Source organism: Vanellus vanellus (assembly GCF_965231255.1).
Source record: "Vanellus vanellus genome assembly, chromosome: 11".
Taxonomy (NCBI): domain Eukaryota; kingdom Metazoa; phylum Chordata; class Aves; order Charadriiformes; family Charadriidae; genus Vanellus; species Vanellus vanellus.
In genome coordinates, this window is record NC_138916.1 from 8,348,450 (window position 1) to 8,368,000 (window position 19,551).

General features: G+C 38.8%; 1 protein-coding gene across 1 annotated transcript in view; it reads left to right on the forward strand.

Annotated features, from left to right (window-relative positions):
- THSD4 (thrombospondin type 1 domain containing 4) overlaps positions 1 to 19,551 on the forward strand; it is a 289,380-nt gene that overhangs the window by 30,981 nt on the left and 238,848 nt on the right. Inside the window, exon 4 of the mRNA XM_082488552.1 lies at positions 5,625 to 6,054. Coding sequence (XP_082344678.1) covers positions 5,625 to 6,054 — 430 coding nt within the window. The remainder of the gene's footprint in view (positions 1 to 5,624; positions 6,055 to 19,551) is intronic.

Below are 19,551 nucleotides of genomic sequence, written 5' to 3' on the forward strand. Positions count from 1 at the left end.
GAACACAATACATCAGAGATGTCTACTAGGTATGGTCTGGCATGAAACACTTAATGCAGCTACTTACTTTTCAACATATATTTTTCTCTTAAGGAGTTATTTGCCTTGAGATGGTAACTGTGTTCTTGATGGTGTTTTTTCCCCCTCGGCTGGTCCATAGTACATGCAGTCTTCATCCTAACTGACTGCAAATATTGCTGAATACTTCTTATTTCCTCTTTCTCTTCTTCAGTCCAGTAAAGAACTGAACGATGTTTTATTCTGAAGTGTTTATTTGATGTCTTTAGCCGGAGAGCCTAACAGGTGATGGAGCTGGTGAGATTTACTTATCCTTGCTATTTTGATACTTCTTCCGTTCTGTTGCTTCAAATTCTTGGGACCTTTCTCCATGCCAACTATTGTAGACAATTGTTGATTGATATCTTTTTATTAGAAGCAATAAAATAAAAGGCTTAGCCTACATCAAATAATTTTATTAATGCGAGTGGATCTGCAGTGGCAGAAATCTGACTGACATAAAGATGTGCAGCCAGAAGGCCTTATGTAAATTAGCTGGCCTAGCATATGGAAACCTGGGAGCAGGTTGTCTCTCTACCTGAGCTGATCTGGCTGATCTCGGAGGAGGAACTTTTCTCTAAACGAAACAGATGTAGCACATGAATGTAGCTCTCCCTAGTCCGAAGTTGTCTCTGCACATCCAAGGACTGGATGGACCCTGAGGAGGAAGTACACCTGACAAACCTATTACGTCTCCAGCTATGAACATTAATGTACAGGCAATGGAAAATTAGCATGGCTGTTCTGCTAATACAGTCATATTTGGCTCAGCTGAAAAGGGGAGTGCTTTTGAAAAGATTGACGTAGAAGGGAATTGGTTGCTTCCTGGAGCGCCCAAGCATGTGCAAAAAGAGCACTGGGTTTACACAAGTGAGAAACACTGAGTAATCCTGCAGAATTATGTCCCACGCTCCTTTATTTCTCTCACCTGTTTTTCAAGCAGTTGGTGTTTTCTCCTCTCTGGGACTTGGGTTTCTTTTGATTTATTTATTGTATAGTTACATGGGGCAGTAGAGTGTTATTTTAACAGCTTCCGTTCTGAGCGTGATAATACTGATATCTCATTGACTTCTCATACCTATTGGAGTTCTATAAACAGTATCTGCTCTGCAGGGACTGTGTTTATCAGAAGGAGCCTAAGCATTATTCATTATTGCTGTTTTCATATAGGCTACGTGAAAAGTTTGTATTGACGCAGTCATAACCTTAATATGTCAGTGCAGTGCAGGTTTGAGAAATATATTAGAATCCTTTCTAAATACAGCTATTTTAGGAATTGTCCTGGTGGAAGGAATATAGGGCTCTATTCTGCTGCCAGACTCTTGGAATTATTTCTATGAAGGCTGTGAAACCATGGACTTTTAAAGACAGAATCTAACACCTTGCTGGAAAAGCTTTGTCAAAGTTGTCTAAAACTCAGATCTTGCTCAAATTGGATTTTCAGAGTTTGTCTGAGAGCTGTTGACAGTGGTTCATACACTCAACTTCACTCCTGTAGCAGCAGGTACTCAACATCCTATTCAAATGTTCTTCTTAACCATTGCTACATTAAGAAGGATGACTCCATTGGTTTTTAGCATACCTGGATATGTAAGATCTAATGCTGCAAAATCTCACTCTAGCTTAGGTCTGGCTAAGTAGGCACAAGGCTTAGGGGTGTGCTGTTAATTGGGTTATGAGGCTTATAATATAGGTAATGCAGGTAATCATAATGAATGACAGGTAAGGAATAAGTCCTGCTGGCAACTGAAAACTCCGAACAAGCCATCAGGGCGTGACCTACTTCCATCTTCTACCAGCAGATCAAAGCTGGGTTGATTTAGCATAAAGCAAACAGTGTCAGCATGGTTAGCTTAATTCTGATTATTAAGGTGGTGGTAGTTTTTGTCGGATTTTCCTCGCCCTTTCCTTTCCCTGATTCCTTTTTCCCCTGTTGTTTTCTCATTGTGTACGGACCTACATAACACTCTCTCCCTTGTTGCTGCATGATATCATAAATTTTGCCTGACACTCCCTAAGAATTATAAAATTTAATTACCACCAAGCTATTTTTACAGGCTTCTTTATTACATTGCAACAAACAGCATTCCTAATTTGTGAGGACGTTGCCAAGTGTGAATGACAGATGCTTTAAGGCAAAACAGAGAGCACTCAGAATAGTTTCAGTCCAGGCAATATTGGTTCAAATGAACTCATGAACACTGATAAAGATGTTAATAATTAGAGGTTGTGTGTTATGCTTTGTTTCCAGAAGTTTGTGTGTTGAAAGAAATGTGATGTTCATGGCTACAAAAAGTTAACCTTCCTTTTCAGAGGAAGTGTGTTCCCATGAAAATTCCACGTCATAATTACTGCACAACCTGAGCAAGTTGAAACTTGTATTCAGTGGTATAGGACAATGTCTTGGGTTATTCTGGCCCTAACCATTATGGGGGAAGAGGCAAAGGAGAGGACTCGCCCCTGATGAGCTTGATGCAGCCAGGGTGCTGAAACTTAGGCTACCAGAAGTGGTGCCTCATTTCTTCATCAGTGGGGACTCGAGCAACACTTCCAAGTTACAGTGTAGAAAAAGTGAAGATGAGACAGGAACTAACACTAAGAATGTTGTTACTGCTTTCACTTCTTAGGCGGTGGTGGTGTATGTGTGCTGCAGCAATCAACCTTTTTACAGGAAAAAAGTCTGTCTTCCTTCAAAATTAAGTTTTTCTAATTTTTGCGAATAATGTGACGAGGTTCCAGCAGCTTTGGACACTTGCTGCCTTCACCCATGGGTCCTTCTTTCAGTTACTAGTCAGTCTATATTTAAGACTATTATATGCCCATTTCATAATTTTTGCTAGGCTGAAGAGTCCTAATTTGTGTCACCATTTCTTGCATGTCCTTCATGAAGGGGAAAGTCCTTCAGTTCTTTTCAGTTCTGATTCATGACCCTGAACTGGAGATTAACAGTCAAACATAGGTCTCATTTTTGACCTTTTGCGTTACCTACCTCTCCTAGTTTGTCAGTCTGCAGTTCTTCCAGGTGGGTCAGACGATGCTTCTAGGGGTTCATCTCTGGAAGAGTCTAGTGCTTGTTGCTGCAAAGAAGCAAGCTGTGACAGAGGCGTGTTCCTACCATTCCACTAATCTGCACATGGCTTATTGCTGAATTAGTAGCAGCTTTGTCCTCCTGTTGATGAAAAATGCAAGCAACCTGACTGTAGATAATAAATTCCAAAGGCTAGTTTCAGTAGATCTTCCTCTCTCTGTCCACCCCTGCAAACACCCCATGCAGCCTGTGCTCCCTGCAATGAAGCGGTAACTGTCTCAATGCCAGGAGTTGTTGCCACGGCTTGTATCTCAGACACTTCAAACTTGGTGTGGTCAGGTTGACAAGAAAACTGCTGTCTGTAAAAATCATGAGAGACTGGAGCAAGTAACAATAAGGAGTTGTATGTGTTTTCCCAGATGAACCAATTTGCTCCAAAATCTAAGATGCTTCATGAGAACTATGATACCAAAATGTTTTCAGAGTGCAAAATAGGACTAGAAATCTCAAGAAAGATTTTGTTTGTTTGTTTGTTTTCCTCTTGCTCAGAAATGAAGAGTTATGTTAAAAATTAAAAATAACGGCAACATAGCGGGAATCAATTTATTTGCCCATTAAAAAAAAAACCAACAAACAAACACAACACAAAACTGTGCTCATTTAAATCAAGGTAGTTGTAGTCTCAACTTCTGAAATAATTCCTGTTCATAATTTCTCTTCTTTCCTCTCCTGTCCACTTACAGGAGCCTTTTTTTTTTTTTTTCCTTCCTTAATGCCATTACACTACTTTACTGTAACTACCAAAACCCTACCTCAACAGTGACCATCACGGTCCCAGAGCAGATTAACGGGTATAAACATCTCAAGAGTGCTGGCTGCTTATCTGCCAGGGTAAATCAACACTCTTGTTCACACATCCTTGACCCAGGAAGACTGATTAAAAGCCCCACGTGGCCATAGAGCTAGAATGTTAAGTAAATGACTTCCAAGGTTCCCATGTAACAAGAGTCTTGAGAGAATATAAGACTTGGGAAGGAAACAAACATAAGACAAAACAAACCCAAAGAAAAGTCTTTTTGATCTGGTAGCTGTCTGACATCTGTAACGCTTCAGTTCTTAGAAAATAAGTATGTCAGTTTATAACCTCTGGTTTTCACTGTGGTTCAAGTCTATTTTATATATATTAAAAAATATAAATACATTTTATGGACAGAAAGAAAATGACCTTCTTTTAACGGTGTCTCCCTTTTGGAGCTGCAAAGATTACCCAAAATAGCTGTGTTCACACACTGGTACAAACTGGAAGAAATCTTTTTTGCCAACTTATTCTTCTGACTGCAGCATTAGAAATCAAGGCTGGGTGCAGTGTTGAGCTGTACAGAATGACAAGAAAAGCAAATGTAAATGAGCCTATTGCTGGCAGATAAAATTCCAGGATTAACCTTCTTGGATGGTATAATCCAAATGTGGTATTATACATTTTGTGATTTTTTTTTTTTTTTTTTTTTCCACTTGTGATTTGGAGCTGAGTTTCTAGACTGAGTCCGTTGTGTTGCTGTGAGTGTGCAGAGGGCAAAACTACCCTCCAGGGTGTACCAGCTGTTTGAGAGTGCTGATACAGGTGTAATATGGCCCAAAACACAGGGTCTTCAGTAAGTGAGAAGAGGTCTGTGTGCGAAAGAGCAGACCTGAAGCTTCTGTGATTAGCGCTGGGGGCTGTCAAGCTCTTGTGTAGTGTTTTAGTAATGTACACTGAAAAGTGGGCTTTTATCCTGACAATAAATTGGGGGCTCATGACTTATTAATTCAGTGTATTGCTAATCCTGGCTTTGTATATTTAAAAAAACAAAGAGTAAATCTGCTGGCCAAAGAAGAGAAAATAAACTGTGTACCATAATAATATTTTCCTGCATTTGTCATCTTTTCCAGAGGTCTTTCAGTAATATTTTGATGTTCCTTATCCTTTTTCTGTTTCCATTTTTATTTCTTAAGTAGCAAATGAATCAGAACCACTGGAGGCCTTTTAAATGGATACAAAATGTTTAGTGATCTTTGCCATACCGAATTCAAATGTTCTGCCGTTACTCCAGTCCACAGTAGGTGTTTCCTGCTGTTATGTATCTCAAGCTCCTCAGAAACATGGTTATGAATTTTAGGAATCTACGGCTTTGATTCTCTGAATTTCCATTTTAAAAGAGAGTCCTTGGCATTAAAAGAACAACCACCACCTCCCCCCAAACTGCTACTTTATACCACACCTAACCATTTGCCTTTGCTAATTGACGCTAAGTGACTTCCCACGTGACTCTCAGCTGAAGAAGGCCCAGGATTTAGTTCAACCAGTAGACGACTTGAGAGATTCGCAATACACCAAGCAAGACTACAGCTTGTACATCTTTTCTGTAAAAGAGATTGAAATTTCTGGTTACCTGTTTTTTTGCAGTGAATAACTTTGACAAATAACCGGTCATGTAAGTGTCTAACTGCTCCTTCAGTTATGAATTCAGTAACTGTTTTCTCTCTCTTTCTCTGTTTTTAGAAGCAGAAACAGAAATCCTATCGGTCCAGGAAAGTATGGGTATGGAAAAGTGCCATACATTTTACCTTTACAAACTGATACTGGTCAGCAGCCTCAGAAACTTCGGAGGCAGCGACAGTCATCAAGGAACCACGTATTCCATCAGAGTCCAAGTCTCATGAACGCTTACAGCCCGGCAGCTAGCCCTTCACTTCAGCATGGGAGTCTTTATCAAGAAGAAAGCGGGCCTCAGGCTGGACATCAAGTCCTGGGACCCTCAGTTTATCAGTCATCGTCATTCCCTGTATCGCAAAGCCTGTTTCAGAGCAGTGACTCAAACCATCATGGGGCTGCATCACCACAGGCAATCCAGGGCCAGCCCCAGCCTCAAAGGGCTGCAGCAATTGTGTGCGTTGGCGCCTACAAGCAATATAAACTCTGCAACACAAATGTAAGTCTGCTTTTCCTATATTTAATTTATTGGACAGCTATTGGTTTTCCCTAGGATGCTAAATATTCACATGGTCAAGAAGTTAAGTTGAACATTGCTTTTTATTAATTTAATGAAATTTTTTCTGAACTTCTTTTAAAGTGTCTTGGGGAACACTAAAAGTAGATGCATAACGTTATAGTTACCTAATACCATCCAAGGATTTTAAGCATTCGCTAAACCTACCAATACGTACAATTCTAACTTGAATAGAGGGAGAAACTGAGTCACAGACAAGTTTAGTATTTTTCCATGTAAGAAATGGAAAAATGGAGCTGGGGTAGAGCTTGTTATGAAGGCTGCCTACTTCTCAATCCTGTTAGATAAGGCTGTCCTTCTGGGAGTGCCGGTCATTCTCTAAATAGCATTTAGAGCCAGCACCCAGTAGCCTGGATCACTCCCGTATCTTCCCAGGGTGCTGTGTGCATTCTGTGAGAGATGCTGCTTTTACCAGCATTCAAGCTCTGCATGCTTTGATTTTGGCTTCCTGGTTTATTGGAGAGAAAATCTGTTCTGTGTTAATTTGTAAATGAAACTTACTCCGCTATTACTTCATTCAAAAACGTTTGGCTGGGTGTAGCTCTGCTCTGGGGCTGTCTCCCATTCTATGTGGGAGGCGAGTGAGGTTTTGCTGTTTCTCCCCCCAAGCAATTTTCATCCTGCTAAAAATTTCAGTTTCTGGCTGTGTCATTTTACTATTTCCTAAAGCATCTCTTCCTGATATATGCATCTTATTTGGCCTACTAATCCAACTTAACGTTGTGAACTTGAAGAAGCTCATATTTGAATATTAGAAGCAGGATGTTCACAAGTGGTCTCAATATGTTCACACAACAGGACGTCTTTTTCTGGGTGGGTGCACATCTGATTCTTCTGCCTCTTAGGAATCCCGTTTCGTTTGGTGGCAGCCTGAGTAGTGGAGATGTAGCAACGGAACATATGATCAGGGTAACAAAAACATGACCTAAGCAAATTAGATGAGTGCCTTTTTGCCTCCTAGTGTAGCAGTTATTGCATTTGCTTTATGTATGAATAAAGTCCATTGATGGAGACTAGAGCAGTTGACTGAAGAGACTTGATGTCAGGAAAGTTTTAGTGTATTTGTCTGGAATGGAAAACATGAAAGGGCTAGTTTGAGCCTCTGAGAATAGTCTCTGGTACAAATTGCTCTTTTAAAAAACACTTTCTGTTTTTTGAAGGAAATGGGAAATGAACTTAGTGCAGGGCATTAATTTGGAAAGTTTTCTGTGCCGAATTTGGTCACTGGTATCCAAGCGATACACAAATGCCCCAGTCTTTATTTCCTCCCTTACTGCATCAAGGCAAAAAGTCGCACAGTATTCTGCCTGACTTAAGAAATGTAACAAAATCGTTTCCAGGAAAGATCTCTTTTTCAGAGGGCGAGGGGTGAGAGGTGACAGCTTAGAAATGAGGTGGAAGAAAGAAGCAATCCCAGATAGCTGAAGTTATGGAGGAGGAAGGTTTATAGGGGAAATTTGTTGAGAATGACAGGTGGGCTGGAGAGAAGAGGGCTGTGAGCTTGTGAATTAGACAGTGGCAAGACATGCAGGTCAGTATGATGAATGGTCTGGCCTTCGGCAAATTTCTTTCGGTAGTAGGGGAGCAGGAGTGAAAATATTTCATGCTAATTTTAGAAACTGCTGTTCAAACAGAAAACTTCAATAGATGAAGAGGAAGAAATAGGTGAGCCTACTGTTGCTGCATCTTTGCCATTGTTGCATATATAAACCCAGTTATTGAGAAATCATCATTTGTATGACAGGAGATTTTAATAACCAAGAGAAATTGTAGATGATGCGGCTCCTCCTAGGCATGGAACTCTACATAGTGATATTTTTTTATTTAATAACATTTCTCTTACCGTTGGAGAAGCTGTAATTGCTATTCAGTTTTTTTTTTTTTTTCTCCCTAGAACGTGGTAATTAATATAATTATAAAAAATAAGTTGCTAAGAACAGTTTTAGTATAAAGGCCAGGATGAGAGCAAAACAAGGCCGATAGTGTTTCACTTTGTTTGCTTGTTCTTCCTGATTAAATGCTTCTGCGCGTGGGCTTTAATTTAATTTATCAGCAGTGACATGTACCAGTGGTCCTGCCAGCATACAGAGAATAGTATCTTTTTCTTTCTTGTTCTTTTTTCTTTTTTAATTCTTCCTGTAGCATACCAAAAATGAAAATCTCATTTATTCAGAGGAAAGTATTCTGTTAACGGTTATCCTGGAGTTTAGCCACTCCTTCTACAGTTTCTCCTAAGGGCAGTTAATTAATAACAAATTAAGTCAATCTACCTTGGTCCATTAGGTCATTTCCTCATTATTGTACGTTTATTGTTTTTTCATTAATAGCTGAACTCATTTTACATGACTGACAGCTCGATTCAGAAAAGTTAAACTTGTGGGTTTTGGTTAGGGAGAACCTCGGAAGTGCTTGTATTTGTTCAAGTGTTTCTACAGGTCGTTAAAACCTATTTTCTTATTGTACAAGCAGCTTCCCCTCTTCAGCACCTTGCGTGTTGGCTTTGTGGGGGCTCACCTCGGCTGCTGTCACCTCCTGTAGCAGGAGCCAGGCAGCAAACGTCTGTCCTTTACACACAAACAGCACTGACGCATCTTCCTGAAGCCATAAGCTGTCCGCAGTGCAGTGAGATTCTTCAAATGCAGTCTGTATTCCTCCACACTGGGGGAGCGATGAGTAAATCTTCCCTACTTCCCCCTGCGTTAAAGGAAAGAGAATCGTAGGGGCGCGTGGGGAAAGCAGAATTTGAATGCAAACTCGTTTGCGTTGATTGTAACCAGAAAAAAAGGAAGCAACTCAAATGGAACATTTGTTTGAGCACTTTTTGTTATTAATTGTCTGAAGCATTGCCAAGTCACTAGCTCTTGGTGAGTGCCTGAATGTGTGAGAATGTACTTGTAAATTAACTTCAGGCTGAGGGTTGCTTGGGCAGTGTAAAGGAAGCTTTCAGGATTCTGGACATTCAAGCCTACTTGTTTTGCAGTGTCAATTTGGTGATACAGATTGCCCCTTTTTAAAGTCAATTTTATCTGATTTATTTTATTTTTTGTAAGACATACAGTGAACTATGGCTTACTGGGAAAGACATTAGGTCTTAGCATATCCCTGTCCTTAATGTGCAGAGGCCTTATTGCAGCCTTTAGGTACTTAACGGGGGCTTGTAAGAAAGATGGAGAGAGACTTTTTACCAGGGCCTGTGGTGTCAGGAGAAGGGGAACCGTTTTAAACTAAAAGGGTGTAGGTTTAGATTGGACATAGGGAAGACATTTTTTATGATGAGGGTGGTGAGACATTGGCCAGAGAGGTGGTAGATGCCCCATCCTTGGAAACACTGAAGGTCAGGTTCAACAGGGCTTTGAGCAACCTGGTCTAGTGGAAGGTGTCCTCTGCTCATTGCAAGGGGGTTGGACTAGGTGACCTTTATAGGTCCTTCCAACCCAAACCCTTCTGTGATTCTATGTTGTCCGTGGTGGTGAGTTCAGGCTGGAAGGCCCCGCTTACCCTGACGGCTTGTTACCGCTCCTCTTCTGCAGTTCCCACTTTCCAAATGGCACCAGTACAGTTGAGTCTGAAGTCACATAGTAATCGTGACCACCTAAATGCTCTGGTTAGAGAACCTGTGAAACAAAATAGTGACTGTTTTGGTGATTCTGTTACAGTGCAGCAAGGAGTATGGAAAAATAAGTAGAGAAATTCATATATGGGTTTTACCGTGAAGAGCAATGCAAAATGGATGTAAAATCTAAATTGTCTTTAGCTATGGATTGAGGTATGTTTTTGACCAAGTTTATACCTTTACTTGTATATGAAATTGCAAAAACAAGGCTAAAATCTATGACAGACTAATTGCTGAGAGCTCAGTGAGGTGAAGTTACTTCGACTTACGGATGAAGTTTTGCTGAGCTTGTCCAGTTTCATTCATAGCTGCTAGCTTGCCCGCTGGTTCATATGGATTACGTTCATGTCCCCGGTTAGACTGCATTACATTTTCCAGTATTTTATGTGATTGCTACTTAGCAAGAAGTCAGTTGTGTTTTGGAGAAGTATCTAGATAGGATAAGAAAACAATGTTTACTTTTACTTTCTTATCCTGACTCTTCAGCTGTACATGCTATTATTCTGGTAGGACAGCTATAGAAAATCCAGGTTTTGGTTCTGAGTAAGAGTTCTCTGCTTGGATCTGTGCTTCTGTGTGCAGAGCGCTTGAGAATGGCACCTCAGCAGGGAATGCAAAGTATCTGAAAAGACAGTTTTGGAAATGGAAAGAGGTTTTATAGTTGAAGAGATGAGGTAAGGAAAAGGGCTCAGAGCCAATCCGCAGCTCTATCATGATGGGATAAATTAATATATTTAATTTCCTAAAGAATATTAATGATGATGATACTAATTTTGACTGGTGTGAGTTAAAACTTTTCCGTTGGAAGGCTTTTTTGGATGCAGAACTCTAATTAAATAGAATTGAAATGTTCTGCAGGAATGTGTTGAGCCCATTAAAAACTGATGTGCTTTTCTGTCACCTGAGCACATAGGTAGGTATTGGCAGGCTCCCTTGGCACCTGGGATCTCGGGCTGTTTCACCAGCTTGCTGGCATTCTGCCCAAGTAATTTTGAAAGTTTTCCACTCTATAGAAAATGAAACATTTCCAACATTTCAAGTTTTTACAAAGGTAGAAGTGGAAATGTTGAATTTCGTATGGAATAGAAAATGTAGTTCCCAGACAGGTCTTTTCAGAAGTGATATGGGGTGCTGCAAGGGTGTGTGCGCTCTTTAATATAGCTGAGATGCTCAAATACTGAGGTAAAGACAAACAGAAGACTATGTATTTTTAAGAGAACTTTTTTCTTAAACTGAAAAGCCCCTTCTTATTCCCAAAGAGCTACTGTGTGGTTTATTTATTCTCATTTTGAGATTTGTGTAGAGTAGGTGTTTGACATAAGTGGCAAAGTGGGGTTATGATGACATATCTTTTCCTGAGGAAATTTAACCTTGACTTTATGTGAGGAATTTTCCCTGCAAACACTGTGGGATTGTATGTACGTTTGGTAGTCTGACATTCCGTGGGTGTATAGGAAACTTATTAAAAGCTTACATTACTTTGGGTTGTACTGTCCTTTCTTTGACTGTTGATATTTGCAGCTGGATTTTATAAATATTAATTCAGAATGTGTTGCCACTAAAATGGGCTTAACTTACCAGGCACTGGCACAGAGATACTGCTCTGTCCCACGTCGTTTGATCAATTGTCCCTTGTATACAAGAGTCACATAGAGACAGCTTTGATGAAGCTCTTGGACCACAGCTGTTTGCTCAGCATCTCTGCACTGTGACTTTGACATCCCCTTCGACAACTGAGAACCCTGCATTGCAAAATATTTTGCATTAGTCGTTCTTATTAGAACTTAAATAATTATGCGAAACTATCTGCCTTAAATCTGTAGGAAAAATATGCTGGGGTAACTTTAGAAGCTCTCTCAAAGAGTTTTATTCCACAAGTGTGCTCTGTACTTGTGGCAGTAACAGAACACAAAGTTAGCCGCTATACACAAATTAATTATTACTAGGTTAATTACTTACAAATTACTAATTCAGTAAAATGGTCATAATAAGGCCGAGATTGCACAATGCAGAAAATCTTGATGTCTAGAGGTTTATGGTTTTTAATTGAAAACTCAATTATTTACTGTGATCAATAAATCTAAGTTATTTAAAACTAATTTAGCATGTAGGAGTCCGAGAGTCATGCTCTAATGCCCTGTTGTGCCAAGAACTATAAAAATACAGACCAAAGAGATAGGTGCAGGTAAAAATTTGGTAATGGCTACAATCATAGCCTATATTCTCCAGGTCAGGGAGAAGTGACCCGTGGGATCTGTAATGTGTTTATGATGACTCTCTGCATTATACAGAAATTATGAGATTTCTGCTTTCTCCAAAGACAATTTAGTAAGATAAAAATAAAATATAGTAGAACCTAGGATAGAATAAACACCTTAAGGCAATAAAACAGAAATATTCCACTGGAAAATAAAGGTTGGGAGTATGTATCAGTGATAAAAATCTACAAAATGTGCAAGGGCATTATCAGAAAGACACAGTAAGAAACTCAAATGTTCAGTTTACATGTAAAATTTTTTTTTTTTAAGGCAAGAAATGCCAACATTGCCGTAATTAGTCAATGAAACCATCTTAACTCTGCCTTGTGTCATGCAGAACAACCTTTTGAGGCGTTTTGTGACATGCTTCTAGTTTGAGTTCTGATCTTTAATGAATGGCACCGAGCTCTTTCATCCCTGTTTTCCACTCAAATGTTATGGAAGAAGTGGGATTCACACCATAAATTTGGAAAATCTGTAGTAAGGGCCTATGCTGACTGCAATTATGTTTACTCTGTAGACAGTAGTATTGCTTTTGAAGCACTGGCCATACATAACTTAGATTAAATATGAAGTATCTCAAACCATTATGAATATAGCTCACAACAATGTACCGTTCAAGTTCTCTCCATGTAAAAATCCCTCCTCTTGTAAAAATGTCCAAATAATCCTTGCAATGTTCAACCTAAGTTTTCAACTTCTTTCTTGTATTTCATGTTATTGCTCTGAAATATTTTAGGGAATTCTCTTTGTCTGTTCTTGGTGTTTATACATGGTAGAGTTTCCATATTTTAGCATAAGAGTTAGCCGATTCATATACATTTAACACCATTAGTATATTTGGGTTTTCGCTTGAGCACTCTGGGAGCTGAATTTTCCAGAGACTTTGTTAGCTTCCCTATATATATATATATATATATATATATATATATATATATATTTTATGACACTGCAGGAAGCACTGAGCAGCATTTTTAATCTGTGAGGTTTATTTTGAAGTTCTGAGCCGGTTAAATGGGTTGCATAATGAAGTTGGAGAAGTCTATGTACTGGTTGAAGTTGAGTGAATTTGTGAGTAAGAATAGCTGAACGTTCAGACCCTCATTTACGTGTAATACTAACGCGATCTAAAAATGTAAATAATTCATCTAAGTGCCTCAAAATCAAAACCGAAATGCATATCAGTTGGCTAAAATACTTGTTTCCTCACTTCCCAGTGAACTACGAATGGTAGGTTTCATCTAGGAATTGAAATTGAGAATCAGAGTAAATGGAGTTAAATTCTTAAAGTAAATGGAATGCATATGTCACAGAGGAGAGGAAAAGGGGGAAAAGATCCACAGTTATCCGATCACTTCATCAGTTTTGAATAGCAGCATTAGCACTTAAAATATTGTGGAGTGATTCAGAAACTTCATTCAGATGCTTGTCGAAGTGAAGCCCTTTTTTTTGTTCCGCAATAAAACATGACTGCAGGGTGATTTAGATGCACTGCCTGGTTATTGTTCAGACATAACCTCTGTGCCAAGTTTTAAAAAGGAAACTAATCAAGGAAAATTGTGACTTCAGAGTTGCAACCAGACGGTTGCATTCCTGACATATTTGTAGATTTGTTTAATAGGGTACTGTAAATTTAAGTAGTTGTCATTTATCGATATAGACAAGTGTTGTGGGAGATATTTTAAGGCATTCCAGCTTGTCTTTGTTTTTTTTTTTTGTCAATGCATATTGAGAAAAGTCTTTGTCTGAAATTCCGGTGCATAATTATTCAACACTCTTCTAATTTGAACAAGAAGTTGCTTTTTATTCATATGTTAGTTTTATTGCATCCAGGTTTTTGAAGTAGAAGAAGCTGCAGATGTCTAGAAACTTTGATCAGGGGAAATCCCTTGAATTAATTTCTGAATAATACTTTTAAAATGTTTTTATGGACATTTGCTAACTATTCCCATTAATTACAGGTATAAAAAACACCTACTGACAGATGTCAGCATCTGCTTTGGTGCATGAAAGGAATAATTTTTTCCTGGTATTTTTAGGAGATTAGTTCAGTACTGCTGATAACAATGAACAAGTTTAAGACGCATTTTCAAGCCAGATAGCAGGGAAAGAACATAAATTACATGACTACAGGAACTTGCAGTCAAAGTACCCTCCTGCACTGGCTCAGGTGAGTGGAGGAAGACAGAAGTGCAGGAGAAGCAGCCAAAGTTAGCTAAGGGTGGTGAAGGAGAAGTGATCTGTTAGCAATGCCATTGCTACATTTTTTAGGTTTGTGGTTTTTTTTTTTTTTTTTTTAATTTTAGATTTTTAAGCAGGGCTTGAAAACAGCAAATGGCCAAAACTCATGTAGAAAGTTAGGAAACAAATGTAAGATTACCTCTAGCAAGCATGTGTTCCTTTGCCTAACCACAGAATAGTTGTGTTTGTCCAAACCCTGTTCCCTAGAAGTGGTGGAAATGGAAGTTGGCACTACATGCCCTGGGGTGCCCAGAACAGTTCAATGAGACTTTTGCATATGGTGAGTTAAGAGCTAACTGCATGCAGAGCAATGCAAAGCCCAGAAATAATTAAAGCAGTGATGATACTAAAAAAGCAAAAAATTTAATCGGGCCGTGGTGCTCTGTCTCATCTTTGCTAGTACTTCATCAAGCGTGCTGTGCGTTTGTCCAGAAATAACACCTTTGTGGGCAGCATATTGCACACGTAGAGACACGGAAGTGTAGCTAATAAAACAGAGTTTCTTTCTAGTGATAGGTTGGTAAGGCTGTTTGTCTTCAAGCTCTTGACTTACATTTGTGGAAAAGCCAATCCTGTACATTTTATATCTGTCACGGCAGTGGGTGAGTGATCCGTAGGGGGAAGAAGCCAGGGAAACATCCCCTGCCTCGTTCTGCAAACTGTCTTTGCTTTTTGGCTTCAACACAGAAGAACGTTCCTAGCCAAGCAACGTACTATTTTCTTTTTCTGTATTTCTGTTTGAGTTATCATTTGTTAAAGATAGCAAGTATATTAATTATCTTGACGGCTGTTTTGAGACCTCAGTTTGGGGCACTTTTGATGACAATTGTTTGTGATGGTGTGTAGTTTTACTTTGAGCAGCAAAGTGCCATTAAAAAGACTCTTTAAAGTGACAAAGCACGAAGGTTTAGAGCCTTTAGAACTAGAGTTTTGTCAACAATCCTATGGTAACTCTTGTGTGTTAAGAAAATTTATTTAATTACCTGGTAATATATTATTTTGCCCCAGGGTCCCTGCATAGATCAACAGCTTAGTTATTAGTAATACACTACTCAATGTTATTCTCTTTATTATTCAGCCTTTGGCTCTCTGCCTTAAAAATGCTCCTTGCAGAAGGTGAGAAAAAAAATGGCTTCTTTAAGGACTAGTAGTTGGTACTATTACTGCAGTGTTTGACTTCACATTCACAAAGCTGCTGTGTGACAGCAAGATCTAATCTCTATTGTAAGAAAGGGAGCTGAGATATGGAAGAAGGAGGTTTAAGAGAAGTGTTCAATAATTTAATGCCCCATGTTGAGTAATTTGGATTGGGTATTTTTTTTTTTTTCCTGGTTCAGTATCATATTTGTTACTTGACAATAGTGATAGCAAAATTTGCATTGGGCAAAACTGTAATTATGTGATTTGACATCTCATCTGCAAATCAGATCCAGAGGTTTTCAGTCAGACCCCCAAACCGAAAAGTATGTAGTTTACAAACTGAGAAAGGATTGGATTAGGTAAATTGCATGACAGGTGACATTTTTTTCCCCCTAAACTGGTAGAATAGCTAGTTCCAGAAACTGCAGTATATGTTTTGTGTTCCTTATCCTACATGTCCGTTGGATACCTACTAGCTTCTACAGTGAATGAGACAGATTATATAAATAAGTCTTCTAACGAAACATTCCTGATTCATCCCCTGAGGAAGTCCATTCCTCACACCGAATGAGTCATAGATCATATGGAAAAAATAGTATGTAATCCTAGAGTTGACAATGGACCTCACAGGCAAAAAGAGCCACATTATATAGTAATTGTATGGACAGTCTCTTCTAGGTTGAGGTTAAACATTCTTTTAATGTCCTGTGACTTACTGTATGTAACTTTATAGTTTTAAAACAAAACCAAAAAAGCCTTCAAAACTAGAATGCCATCGTGTGATACATCACAATTCACAGGACTGATCAGACCATTGCAGTTGAGCCAATGGTAGAAGGAATTTACCCTCTACTAGTACTACAGGGCAATGAAAATGCTTTGCCGTGGTGTTCGCAGGTTTTTCTCACCACAGGTGTTTCTGCCTTTCCTCCAAATACGGCCCATCTCTGCCCCTTCCCCCTGGCAGAAGCTGTCCCTCAGTGTTTTCTTGCTCAGTCACACTTCTCACTTTCTTAGTGCCTTGTCCAGTATTTTCCATCTCTTCTCCCCATCTCTTCTGCCTCTGGTCCATCCTTCTTCTACTTAAGATCCCCAGCTTCTCTCCGGTTTCACTTTCTTCTTCTTGGTTCCTTCTTCAGCTGACTTACTCATCCAGTCTCACCTCTTGAATCCCAGTCCCAAGATTTATCCAAGTTTTTCCAAAGTATTCAATGCATTTTAGGTACAGGTGTTTGTATTAGGCTGCTTCCTTGCTTCGTCCATGCTGCCTGCAAGAGGCTCAAGGGTTATTAAGAGCAGAAGAGAGAGATGCCTTGCTTTCATTTCCAGTGCCTGCCCCTAACCTAGCCCGCAGGAGCACGTACCAGTAATTGCTGGAAAACTTCTCAACCTGTTAGCCTCAGATGTGGAACACACTCCTTGTAAACAGATTGTTCCAGTAGTTTAGCTGCAAAACTTTAACAAGTTTTGACTGAATGTGTACAAAATATGATTATCAGAATTTTTTTCAAAATCTTGTGGCCTGGCTATGTTTGGGTAGATTGCCATATAAAAGGCAAAGGATGCATTCTTGATAAAAAAACACTTTCCTGGCTGATTTCATTTCACTTATTAAAATAAAACAGGCACATATATTTTGAAAAAAATTTATCAGAATATTTGAAGCATGGGAAAAAATAATACGCTTCTCCCCTCTCGTTTTCCTTCAGACTCATTCTTGGATGAAATACTTCAGTCAAAAAAATGAGACTAAGACAGATACCAGAAGTGGAAAGTTTTAGTCTGAACAGTTAAAGTTTGATGAACTCATGAGTAAACAGACAGTGCTACCAGCTATAGCTATACCAGCATTGTAAAAGATGGGAAATGTATCTGGTAGTTAGTTTAAGGTGCCTTTTGTTTTTTCTTTTAACTAGTATAACCTAGGAAGAAAGAATATATTGCAGAAACAGTGTAAATGTGTTGTTTCTGAAAACTCATTTTTGATGGAAACAAGAACTCTAAAATATGAATAATGCTGTAATTTTTGTTACACTTGGCTCCTGCAAACACATAGTAATTTTTAAGCTACATTTACAGTGCTCTACAACTGTCTATCTTTTGTGGAAAAGTAAGTGTTCCACATTGTAGGTCTTGTTCTTTTTTGTTTAAAAAAAAAAAAAAAAAAAAAGGCATTCTCTCAGTAGACTTACCAGAATTTACCTTAGGTGTAGTAACATCTGTACATTTGTGCCTGTATGTTTCTGCCTTGTATAACACTGCATAAACATTCTGTTGCCTGCTTGTCAGTTAGAATAGAGATCCTTCTGTAAGAATATTGTGATTATTGCTGTAATCAGAATTTTTAATCACTAAAGTGGAATATCATAGTATTAGAAATTAGAAACTTTCCTAAACTTTCAGCCCTTCTGCTGGAACCATTCAGGTAGTCCCTCCTCCCACACAAAGGCCAGTCATTTAAATGGAATGCATGCAATTGAATTTCCATTTAAATTGATTAGGCTTTAATATAGAAAAAATAATATAGGAAAATAGAGGATTATTCCCGCGTACTGGTGAAGTTGGCGGAATAAAAGAGTGGAGTAGTGAAACCTCTGTGACATAAAGACTGCACCCCAGATAGAGTAGGCTGCTCCAAGAACAATGTTTTTTAATAATGAGATAAAATACTGCTGGAAACCCTAGAATAGATGTTTTATCTTATTGGCACAATTTCCTATAAACTACAAGAACTAGATATATCATCTTTGCTTTAAGTCTATTGATTTCACTGGAGTTGCATCAAGTATGAGTTTGTCTCAGGGTCTTTCAAAGCTGGTACTGGTGGTGCTTTTCAAAAAGGGCTTTGGAGAGGCTGATTTTTCTAGTATAAAGAATACTACTACTATTATATTAAAGCAACTGCCCTTAGTACATAAACCTCACATTTTCTGAGGAGGACTCTTAAAATGTGCTCTGTTTTTCAGATGCGTTTGAACAATGTAGACAGATGAGGCACTGAATCTGCAGCGAGGCTGAAAGCTTCCATGTTAAGGCGTTCTTCATACTTTGAGCCAGGTTGTGTCAAATGGAAATAGCTTTTCATTGATTTCCCATTAAATGAGGCAACACTGTGCGGTTTAAGCACCTTGAGCATTACGTAGTGTTTCTATAAATAGGTATTCGAATGGAGGAATTCTTGCATTTGGTGGATTTTTTTATGCAGCATATTTATATAGAAAAAGGATACCACTGCTGAGACTGAGAACAGCCGTTGTACAAAGTAGTTATGATTTCTGTTGCAAATGCCAAGCTTTTGATGCTTGATTGGGATCACGTAAAGAATATCCTGTGTGCGCTTCGGTCTCGATACTGAAGTACTTCTTTGCTTGGGGAACTGGGCACTAAAAGAAATTTGGGACAGTAAAGTAGTAACTACATTTTGAAAAAAACGGCTTTGGAATGAGTTGATAGTCATCTGGTCTTTTGCTGGATCAAAAAAAGACTTGCAACAGTCAACCGGCTAGATCGTTGGCAGGTGTGAGTTGACATAGCTCTGACTTCCATAGCATACTTGCATATCACTTGACACCAGATCATACTCTGTTCCAGCATGGTCTGTTTTCAGTATTTGTCTTCCAGTTTCTAATTGTTAAACTTAGATGTTGTAAAAACCAATTCTTGGTTCTCAGATTGCTTGTTTGGTTGGGTTTTTTTGGAATAGCATTTGTAAAATTTTAAGCAATTAACAGAAATGGGTGATTTCCTTGACACATTTTTGGTTCTACTGAGGAACTGAACTGTTAATTTTCCTACTGTAGCTCTTTGGTGAGCCCCTCCTAAGCTTATGGTGCCAAACGTTTCCAGTCGTGCACATTAGATCAGTGTAGATGCTTTCTGTGGGATGAATGAGTGGCTAATATTTTATTTAAAACAAAAGGTAGATTTGAATCTTTTACAAGTTACTGAAAATCTTAAATAAGATAAGTTATTTCAATCTAATCAGATGGATTTGCCAATGAGAATTTAAAAAAAACCCACAAACCTGTAAAGTTAAGCAGAAATACTTCTTTTTCCTTCTGTTGGGTTGATCTTTCTTCTCCATCATTAGACATACTGTGTTTTCAGCTGTAAAGTACTACGGAAGGGAAAAAAGGTAAAGCAGTAATAAATGCAGTTGCCACGTTA